The 12040-nt window shown below is 40.3% G+C and overlaps 1 protein-coding gene across 2 annotated transcripts in view; it reads left to right on the top strand.

Moving 5' to 3' along the window:
* The first annotated feature begins 2973 nt into the window (after positions 1-2973).
* The window catches only part of FLNC (filamin C), a 56504-nt gene continuing 47437 nt past the window's right edge, over positions 2974-12040 (top strand). For both annotated transcript variants that reach the window (XM_069979406.1, XM_069979414.1), the window contains exon 1: positions 2974-3852. In XM_069979406.1, the coding sequence (XP_069835507.1) occupies positions 3501-3852 (352 nt within the window). In that variant the 5' untranslated portion in view covers positions 2974-3500. The remainder of the gene's footprint in view (positions 3853-12040) is intronic.

The following is a 12040-nucleotide window of genomic DNA, read 5'->3' on the forward strand; positions in this document are numbered from 1 at the left end:
GGGGTCAACTGTCATTAGGTAAGTATCAGCTTATTTCACTTCTTGGTGGGGGGTTGAGGGGGGGGGGACAGGAAAGGGGAGCAGATAGGTGATTGAAGCATATTACAGAGTTATATAACTTTGTAATGTGTTTCAATTACTGGGAAAAAGCTTTTCACCGGAGTACCCCTTTAACCCTTAGAGGACCGGGCCAATTTAAATTTTTGCGTTTTCGTTTTTTCCTCCTTGTGCTTACAAGGCCATAGCACTTGCATTTTTTCACCTAGAAACCCACATGAGCCCTTATTTTTTGCGTCACTATTTGTACTTTGCAATGACATGCTGAATTTTTTCATAAAGTACACTGCAAAACCAGAAAAAAATTCAATGTGTGGTGAAATTGAAAAAAAAAATGCATTTCTTTTATTTGGAGGGTATTTTTTTTTACACCATTCGCCCTGGGGTAAAACTGACATGTTATATATGTTCCTCAATTCGTTACGATTACAACGATATGTAACATGTATAACTTTTATATTATGTGATGGCCTGTAAAAAATTCAAACCATTGTTAACAAATATACGTTCCTTAAAATCGCTCTATTCCCAGGCTTATAGCGCTTTTATCCTTTGGTCTATGTCAGGTGTCATTTTTTGCGCCATGATGTGTTTTTTCTATTGTTGTCTTGATTGCGCATATGCGACTTTTTGATCGCTTTTTATTACAATTTTTCTGGATTTGATGCGACCAAAAAAGCGCAATTTTGCACTTTGGGATTTTTTTTGCGCTTGCGCCGTTTACCGTGCGAGATCAGGAATGTGATTCGTTAATAGTTTGGGCGATTACACGCGCAGCGATACCAAACGTTATTTATTTATTTATTTTTATTTATAACATGGGAAAAGGGGGGTGATTCACACTTTTATTAGGGGAGGGCACTTTTTATTATTAATGAAACTTTTTTTTTACTTTTACACTTATACTAGAAGCCCCCCTGGGGTGACGGGGAGGCTGCTGTTAGAGAGGGAGACAGTGACAGATGCACTGATTACTGTTAGTGTGCGGCGGGTGGTGTTGGGGGATTTTGGTGCTGCGGGTGAGAGCGGGGTCAGTGCCGCGGGTGGGGGTGGGGGGCTGCCGTGAATGAGAGCAGGAGGGGGGATTCGGGTGCCACGGGTGAGCGCTGGGGGGGGGTACTGGTGGTGGCTGCAGGTGAGTGACGGGCGGGGGGGGCACACGGTGTGGGTGACGGGGTGGCTGCTGTTAGAGAGGGAGAGAGTGACAGCGGCCTATTGAAGAGACGGAGGACACGTGATGCCGACACAGCCGAGGGTGGGGGCCAGGAGCAGGGTGCGTGTCGGGGTGGACTGAAGTTTGATGGTTCTATGCCTTCGGTGGGAGTGAATGAACCTAGATAACAGCAAAACTGTGCAGAATACATAATAACTTTATATTGTAAAGATGGAACGCTACGGGTGGGCAATGTATTAATGCAAAAATAATTTGGGGGGAATACCCCTTTAACAAGTAACTATTATATATAGATTTTTTTCTTATATAAAATTATCTGCTGTTGGTTTTACTTGTTAAATGCTCGGCCAACCCCATGATGAGAATCCTACGAGAAAATCCAGAGCACATCCCCATTCTGCTGGACACATTTAATGAGCATTCCCAGACAGATAGTGACCTACATTAACATGTTCCATGCTTGCAGGCTTGTTTAACCATGAAAACATGTTGTGAGTCAGTGTGCTCACCTCTGACCCTTTACAAAGTGAAGTCACCAAGGGGTACCTCAGCAGCACTATGTACATGACTGCCTTTCTATCTGTAGAATTCTTACTAAGCGGAATATGCTGGAAGCACATCCAGTAACTCATACAAGAGAACCTAGCCAGTGACTGGAAGGGTGACACAGCACACACACTATTCCAATCTAAAAAGCCAGAATGACAAAATAGATTTGTATGTGCTGCCTCACAGAATATCCAGAATAACAGAATATTCAAAGGGGTCCCCCTCGTAGGATTCATGTTTCATTGTTTTTCCAGCTGAGAGCTATTGCAATTCATTTTCTACTACTTTTTATTAAAACTGACAATAGAAAATAAACTGTGCCTGCCAAGGATGTTGCCAGTCTCCTGCTGCTTTGAAGTTGGCATGTAGCACTGCTTCACTGCTTATAACCACACAAATAAATACAAAAGGTTACACTGTGTTTGGGAGATTCTTGTACTAAATAAGTGAAAATATTTCAGGACACTGAAATCTCTAGGACCTTATTGTGTTGCCTGTAACCTTTTTTCAGATTTTTATGTACATATGTATGTATGTATACATGTTTTATGTATAATATATTTTTATGTATATATGGTACATGAGACTATTTCCCACGAATCTATTATGTGTGTCCAACAGTTTATATTTTTTTAAATGTCACAAAATATATATTAACTTTCAACATTTCTTGTCGGTGGTGTCCGAACAACAGAATAGAATGTCACCACAGAAACTTTTTATACACTGTATAAGTTAAGTAGCTGCAGCCACTTCAAGTTATAAATATATTTTAAATCTACTTCCCATATACTGGCATATGCAGCTGACATAGTATGCTTGAGGGAGGTGATTCATTTGGGGCGGTGGGGGTCTCCTTTGCATTACATCTGCTGCTTTTGTTAACTTGTGTTGTAAGATCCTTTCCCTCTGCCCCCTCTCCTTCACAGACAGACTTCACTGACATGGGGTATCTAAAAATACAGAGATGTAACAAGAGGTTGGAGCATGGTCCATGTAAACCAATCCCAAGTCCCGCTATCCATAGCACCCAATCCAGCCCCTGCTCATTATCTGACTGGGGATTAGAAAATACTCATCTTAGTTGTATATGGTCATGGCTAAGGCATTCCTGGGAGTCCATGCCTCTGACGTTTGGGGGGAGGGAAGTGGAGAGGAGACTAAAGAGGGAGGGGGATCAGTTTTCTTTAAAACCATCTCCATCCAGGACTCCACACTTTCAAACAAGTTGCTAAATCCCTCTGCTCTCAGCTGTCTCTCCTGCTCTCTCTTCCTGTTTGCTAGGACATCTCCATCTACTGGGCCAGCTTTTTTCTACTACATTATTTTACTTTTGTCATCTTTATCACAGTTCTGCTTTTCTTATCTCTGCACCTCTGCTTTTCCACAAAGAAAGGATTCCCTGAAAGGAAACAGAAGACAGGAAGAAGTAGAAAGGTGGAAGCCTACTACACTGTGATAACTCTCGCAGCCCTCCCAGCTCTGTCCCACTACTAAAGGGGGCGTGCAGGGGTTAACCAGAACTTGCCAAGAAACATCTCACTGTTTCCAACAAGAGGACGAATAATAAGGGAACTAATTTGATTGTTGAGCTCTGTTTCAGCAGTTTGAACTTGATTTCACAGTGTGGGTTTGGAAGCAGCAGTTATTACACCCTCTCTTTTCTCCACCCTCGTTGATCCCCATATAAAAAGCAGAAAGCTTCAAATAAAAAGCCATCATGAGCACCAACGATTACTACGACCAGCATCAGCAGTACCAGGGTGAAGAAGCAGACGAGATGCCAGCTACAGAGAAAGACCTGGCAGAAGATGCCCCCTGGAAGAAGATCCAGCAGAACACCTTCACAAGGTGGTGCAATGAACATCTCAAATGTATGAACAAGCGCATAGGGGACCTTCAGAAAGACCTGAGTGATGGCCTCAAGCTCATAGCCCTGCTAGAGGTACTCAGTCAGAAGAAGATGTATAGAAAGTACCACTCCAGACCAAACTTCAGGCAGATGAAGCTGGAGAATGTCTCTGTGGCATTGGAATTCCTGGACAGAGAACATATCAAGCTGGTGTCTATAGGTAAAGATGTGTGGCCATTAACCCATTCTTTACTAACATATTGGTAAATACTGTGATGGTGTATTACAAAAAAAGAAACAGTAAGCAGTATAGATAAAATGGAGCACATGTTTTATAGTGTCTGTGTTGCTAGGTTATATTATTTATTATATACATTTTTCTATGCTGTGCAAGCCAGGGTTTCCTCGCCTATGTTATGCATGGGGTACCAATTTTTTTTACTTTTAACCTTCTTAAAAACACCATAGATTTCAAGTATTATTATAGTTTTTTTACAAGTGTTTTGGTGTATTTTTCGTAGTGCATGCTCCATAAAACATACGCCACTGACCAAAGCAGTACCAGAAAGCAAAACGTATTGTATGCAGTACCTTATATATTTAATAGTAGGTTCTTATGTAACTTTTTGCCACAGCATTTCAAACAGGGTCATTTTCAGAAAAATTGAGTGTCAAACCAGTATCATGTCAAGGTATACCATCTGGGATAGGCTCAGCAGTGTTAAAGAATATTGAACAAGTTACAGAACAATGCCAGTTTGTACCAAGGGTACTTCCCTATCACATTCTCCCAAATATCAGTGAATAACATAGTAACCATAAATTCATCAGCCTTGTCATTACTTGAAAGACACACCCCTGGCACAAATGATGGCTGTGGTTTGTGTTACTGAAAGTGCTGGGGGCCTTTTTAAACATCATGCTTAGTAGAAATATAGGTTATTTCTAAGGAAAAAAAAACCATAAATTGGAATACCATTTCAAAATATTCTCATTTTAACTTTTTCCCTATAATTTTCGATTTACAATAGTTTCCTAATGAGGCTGTATCACAATGGAACCGGCTTTTCCACTGCTAGCTTATGCAGCTCATTGAGGCAGGTTGTATTAAGCAGCAGTAAACTTTAACTTACTATGTATATTGTTATAGTTATTATCCTATAGGTTTGTGTGAGATTACAGGGAATAATATAGAGCTGTAAGATCACTGTAGAACACTTAGTTAGTCATTGTGTAAATTGGCTGATAACAGAGAACAATAACTAGACTGTTAGTAACATATATTATTTTCTTTTATATTGTGGAGTTTTAGTATACAGAGCATTTCAGGTAAAGAAATAATAAAATAGTAAACATTTGTATTGCCACTAGTGGAAAAGCTAGGTGAGGACCAATATGGCTTCTTTTCTAGCTGGATAGTGGAAGTCACCCAAATGATACACTGATATAATTCTTATGGGTTATTACATTTGAGAACTGTAGGAAAGCTGGGTGACACACCTTGTAGGAGCTATTATGCTGGTCTTCTTTCTTGTCACTGGGCTTTTCAAAAGCGAATGTAAAATGAGCTGAATTGATTCTTCACCAACTTGACAGAAAAGGACAACCCAAGGACTTGGGGTTATATGTTGTACTAAAAAGTCAGAGCTAGTAAGGTGGCATGAGCTAAAATGTCTACTCCATATTGATTACCAACTGCAATCTGACAGTCTTGATGTCTGGTGTCACTTTCCAATGAGAATAATGCACCTTGTCATTTTATAACAACAAAGTGAGACATAACATAGTAACAGGCTAATAATGCAGACCAGAGGGGTAATGGCCCAGATCACAACAAGCTGTGAGAAAACGGGTGAAAGAAAGGTAAAAGTGCTTGCTTTGTACAAGCCACTTTTATTAATTGGGTGATATACATAAAGCTGCAAGAGCCAGTCACCAGCCAGTCTCTGTATATGTACAGATATGGAGTACATTAATCACTCTCCAAAGAGAAACTTACAGAGTTACATTTATGGGTAGACTGAGATTTTTATATATGGGAAAGTCATACACGCTGCTCAGAAATGACTAAAGACATGCATGAATGAGCAAGTAAAGAATGGACTTCACATGACATCACTTTTAAATCCCAGGATTACAACTGTTACTGCTAAAGTAGGAATCCATTGTCTTACCTAGAAAATACAATTAACAGGTATAAGGTTAAATTCCCAATAAAAATCCAGTACATGGAGTTCATGTCATCAGCATTGTGTTGGGGCTGGGACTGACATGTGGCTCATTACCTATTAACCACATATCTTTTAAACAGTTTAGGATTATAACCATGTCACTATAAAATACAGTATGAATACCTGGAGGCAGTTATGCAATGTTCAGTGGGTGGCATAATGATTTTGGTGGACTCTTTAGCACTGTGGCTGTTTGAATTACTTTATATATAATAGACACTGACCAGCCATGTTATTTCATTCATAAGGTCAGGTAAATACCATTGATTATGCTGCCTGTCAAGGGGTGGCATATATTGGGCAGCACGTGAAAGGGCCAAGTGTAAGGTTCTGAGTGACTTTGACACTGACCAAAGTGTGATGGCTAGACAACTGGGTCAGAAGATCTGCAAAAGTCTTGTGTTGTGTTCTCAGTATGCTATGGTTAGTACCTAATCAATAGGTGGATTACAGCCAAATTCCATATTCAATTTTTACATCATGTCGATGTCTAGGTGCATGTCCATCATCACTCGGGGAAACACTGTCACCAGAAAGCACTGTGGGAAGAGCACAAGCCATGGAGGTAGTGTGATGCTCTAGGCAGTGTCCTGCTAGAAATACTCAAATCTTTGTGGTTATTTTAGCATGTAACTCTTACCTAGATATTGCTGTAGATCACATACATCCATTCATGGTTGTGGAGTTCCCAAATGACAGTGGCGTCATTTGGCAGGGTTATGTGTTCTGGCTCCAAAGTCACTAGATTTCATTTGATCAAACATCTGTGGAATGTGGTGGAAAACCAAGTTGAATTCATGGAGGCCGCACCTCACAACCTCAAGCCCTTTTATATTAGCCGATCATTAGAATGATTGTTCATAGGAGAACTTGTCCCAGATAACTGTCCCATGTAAAAGAGTGACCATGATTTAGTTTGTTGGCTTAACAGATATTAGAGTCAGGAACTGTAAGCATTGTTGTCGGCTGCACATCACCCATGTTAATGGGAAATCTGCAGCCTTGCCTGCAATAGATTAGGCTGTGTAAATACTTGTTAAAAGAAAGCTCAGAAACAAGATCACTATATTGATCTGCTGACAGACCGTTACAGAGCATAAAGGGGTTATCCAGTGCTACAAAAACATGGCCACTTTCTTCCAGAGACAACATGACTGTTGTCTCCAGTTCAGGTGCGGTTTTCAATTAAGCTCCATTCACTTCAATGGAACTGAGCAGCAAAACCCCACCCAAACTGGAGACAAGAATGGTGCTGTCTCTGGAGGAAAGTGGTCATGCTTTTGTAGCGCTGGATAAACCCCTTTAGAGGGTTTATCCAACATTAGAAAAACATGGCCACCTTCTTCTAAAATAGTTATTATGGAGACACATGGCACCTTTTATTTATCCATCTGTGCTTCTGGTAGAAAGTAGAAAAATCCTTTTATTCTCAAGTGCAAAGAGTCTCTCCCAAGACCCTGAACTATTTAGGACTGTAAGACCTCCTTTCCTCTCATACCTGGTCCTGCTTAGGACTCAACTTCCATCTGACTGCCAATCAAGTAGAGATAGGAATGGGAGTGGGAAGAGAGGAGGCATTCCAACTTGCTGCACATCAGGAGCTAGGGAAGACCTCTTTGACTCTTTTCACCAGAGGTTGACCACAATTTTTGTGTATGCTAAAAAAACTGATCCCTTTTTTTTTGTCATAATGGAAGTCAATGAAAAAATGCATCAGTTTTCTCATCCGTTTTTTTCCCATTAAACTGATTCATAAAACGCACAGTAAAAATGCAGCGTGAACCCACCCTTTATAAATTGTCACAATATTTAATGTAATAACTTTCATTGCCTGTCACTAATTGGGATCACAGACTGATATCCCATCTTAGACACATGGGCACTAGGGAGTGCACCACATAACAGCATGTGTAATGTATGTATGTTGCTTGTTTTTTTACAAACAGTTGTCAGATGATTCCTTAAATTCCATCTACTTAATTCTTTTCTACTTAAAGAATTCCGCACATCTAAAACCTCACCCCATGCTACCAAAATACTTTTTAGAAATCTAAGAAGAATCTATAGAGAATGTACAACAATATTGCCAATAAAGCTGGCTATATTTGCCAGGATTTTTCAATGTGGCAAGAGGACCAGTAGCACAATTGGGTTGTTTTCCCAGCCATTAGGCATCTGCCCGTGTCACAGTGTTCTTTGAAAAAACTTGTTTTTGTGGCATTTTCTTTTTACAGACAAAGCCGGCTGCTGATTCAAAATGAACAGGGAATATAAAAGAAAGACATAAATGTCTTCTTCCTGTTGGATACACTACTGCCTTTGGCTTAGAAAACCGCTACTAAAACTGCAGTGACAGTTTTCCAAAAATCGTAGTGTATGACACCAGCCTAAAGGGGTTGTCTACTTTTTTAAGGGGTCATATTAAAATTTAAAAAAACAAACATCAGGTTCCCAGTACTCACAACTTTCTGGTCCCTGACACATGAGTTACTGTTTAAATGTACAACTCAGCCGATCACTGGCTTCAGAGGATTGTTAATGCGGCTAGTAATTGGCTGAGCAGGCATTTTCCAGTGAGTCTTTAAAGAGTACCTGTCATTTCAAATTACTTTATAGGATAATATTTCCTCTATGTGTACATAAGGAACGGCACCATTTACATTGGAATATGTCATTTTTTGGCAGATTTCTGTATGCAAGTAGTTATTTAGCTGTCTTTCTCTCTCTGCAGCGTGTGTGTTCCCAAGCACTTATGCCTGGGAGAAAATAATCTTCTAGGATTCTATGTTTTTAATTATCTGTAACACAGCTAAAGTAATGTGTAACATATGAAGGTGTTGCCTAGGTAGGAGGGTTTATTACGTTACTGCGGCTGCACTTAAAATAACAAAGCTCTATACTTACCTGTCCTGTTCCCCTGCTCCTGCTGAGATTCCAAATGCCTTGGTCCTCTTTTTTACTAACTTCATTGATAGGTTGTGCAGACATGAAATGCCTGCTCATCGGTGGATGTTGTATATGCTAAGCGGGCATTTGCTGTTCACATGGCGCATCACTGGAAGTAGCAAAGAAGAGGACCCAGGAACTTGGTAAAAAGCACCCACTGCCCAGACAACCCTATTAAGAATAACAGAAATGTTGAATGGTATCAGCAATGTTCTCTAACAATAAGCAGACTTCTCTGTAGGCATAGAGCTGGAAGAGATAAGCCAACTCCCCCTCCCCCCCACACACACACACTCTGAAGAGATTTGACAGGTGTCGGTGACACAGAGCAGCATTGTCATTACTGATACAGCTGACATTTTGTGTGAGAAAAGAATAAGCAGGATGTCAGGACTGGGACCCAGACACAGGACAGGTGAAGCCCTAACGCTTGCACCCGCCCCACTGTCCCTTCCTCTTGGAGTGATCGGCTCCTTAGCAGGCTGGCTCCAACCTGAAGACTGGAACTACGCTGGTACAAGTGGAACACTAAACAGAAACGAGACAAACACAATATTTGCAGGTCAGCTAGCTGGGTCACAATCTATCGGTCATCACGGTACAAAATAAGAACTTAGGGTAATAGTTAAAAGTCAAGCCAAAATCAGGAAAACCAGGGAATAATAATGAGTATACAACGCTAGCTTAGTCACACTCAAAGAGTTGCCAGGGACGCCATTGGAGCTTGCAGGGGGCCGGCCGCACACTCCAGCAATACTGGGAACGTAGCGTGAAGGACGGCTCCTGACACAAGACTAAGGGTTATACCTATGTTACTATCTAGATTACATTTTACATCTCAAACTTATATTGTACAGCCATCAGAAACGTGTAGCAAGAGCAAGGTTTCATATGCAAAGTGTTCAGACGTTTATTTACAGCGTGAAAAAAGGCAAGGCCAGGAAATATACAATCATTGCTAAATACTTTGGGTTATGGCGACAGTGGACGTTTCGACCCTGTCCAGGGTCTTTCTCAACGTCGCTTGGTGTATAGAAGGGAGATGCGCTCCTGGCGCTGGTCTGTGGCGTATCAAGCGCTGTGTCGACACAGCGCTTGATACGCCACAGACCAGCGCCAGGAGCGCATCTCCCTTCTATACACCAAGCGACGTTGAGAAAGACCCTGGACAGGGTCGAAACGTCCACTGTCGCCATAATCCAAAGTATTTAGCAATGATTGTATATTTCCTGGCCTTGCCTTTTTTCACGCTGTAAATAAACGTCTGAACACTTTGCATATGAAAACGAGTGCTAGAGTCTTTATATTGGATTATATTTGGATGAAGATCCATCCGTAACCAGCACCACCCAGTCCTGCTGTGCACCCCTAACTTTTCTACTAGCAAGAGCAAGGTGACCTGTACAGTGTTCAGATCAAACATCTATGATAATGAGCTATCATATGTAATATCCAAGGATGTTGTTCCAAATAAAGAGCCAGTACTCCCCTTAAAATGGCCAAGTGCTTTCAGTATTTGTGGCACCCATAATCCTCCACTATACAGATGTCTTAGACACTTATAAGCATTAGGATGCCCAACCCTACTATGTGTGAAAAATTGCAGACATACAGTAAGATGCGTTTCATATAACTTTGCTGTGAATAGTAGTCTTATAACGTAATAATAGACACATTCAGCCAGCATACACTTTTTTGGGCATCATTTGCTGCAAGTTTCATTCATCTTAATTAGGTTGGGTTGATTTGAGGACAAGCACTATTCACATGAATGGGACAGTCACAGAAATCTGCCTTGGCTCAATATACTCTGATACCATAACCTAGATCGAGCTCCATTATTTCTAGATCTTCTAAAACACAAAAGACTGGTGACATTCAAGTTTAAGTAGCTTAAAAGAAGAGCCCTATGTGAAATTATTTATTTGTATTTGTTTTTAAGTACCAGAAATATTTGTTAGTCGACAAATATATAAGCCTTCGGTATTTATACACATAATTGCATATTTATATATACACGCCCAGCTGAAGGGTTATTTATACTCAACAAATGTATACCAAGAATGCATGCCAATCCAACTTTGAAGACAGACGGCAATCAGTTATACAAGGAATTCTCTGAGGAATATGAATATAGAAGAAGATACTTCAAGATAGAGAAGAAACACATGGGCTAAGTATAAAGCCAAGCTTCAACTGGACACAGCAAAACCAGAAGTAGAAACTAATTTTAAAAGGTAGAATAGAAAGATCTGTACCTCTTCTGTGTTTTTGACTTGCAGAATACTGACCAAAATACATTGTTTGCCATCTGTAACATTTCAGGAGATGTGAAGGCCAAGTCTTGGATAGGATGTTCTGGTTTCTTGGAGAATTGTTTGCTTGACAAGTATCTAATTACCCTCTTATAATGTAAAGGAGTGCTGATTTTATAGATCATCTCTCATTGAGCGAGACAAGTACATGGGAAGCGCCACATAAAGAATTACTGGACTGGATGGCTCTTTGCTTTCATCATTTGAATGAGCTTTTTTGACATGTCAAATGAATGTTTTGCTAATTTGTTAGCTGGTTGCTGTACCTTGTACACAAGGCAATTTTGGGAAATGAGCCTGTGTGATGGAGCCGTAAGACCTGGTGGTAGACTGTACTGATAACCACTGAGGAAGGAAAATTGCAATTTAATGAGGATACACCTGGCAGTAGTGTATTATCCGCAGTTGAAAGTACAGGCCCATATAATTCTGCATTTATATAGGAGCTTTGTTGTTAAATAACTATTACTAGGAGACTACCCTGCTTTTTTTGTACTGTACTTAGGTACTGGATGAGTAGTTTTTTACGGCTACACACATCAATTGACATCAATTAGCACTTCCTAAGTAGCTTAAATAATGACAATCAGGCTGAGTTTACATATACAGTATTTTGGTTAGTACTTTTAGCCAAAACCAGATGTGGAACCAACAGAGAGAAAAACTATAATGGAAAGATTTGCACTTTGCTGTGTTTTTGATGAACTACCGGTTTTGATTGAAAATCCCTTTCTTCTCAGTTTGCTATCCCCAATCCATAGGATAGAAGAACGTAGATGCAATTGCCACTTCTGTCCTATGGGTAGAGCAAACAAGCTGAGATAGGAATGCCCCCTTTAAAGTTATCTGTAATGGTTGCCCTTTAGTTACCATCCTAAAATGCAAATATTAAAAGGAAATGACCACAGAGTAAATA

This window comes from Dendropsophus ebraccatus, chromosome 1, assembly GCF_027789765.1.
Source record: "Dendropsophus ebraccatus isolate aDenEbr1 chromosome 1, aDenEbr1.pat, whole genome shotgun sequence".
In the NCBI taxonomy this organism is placed as follows: Eukaryota; Metazoa; Chordata; class Amphibia; order Anura; family Hylidae; genus Dendropsophus; species Dendropsophus ebraccatus.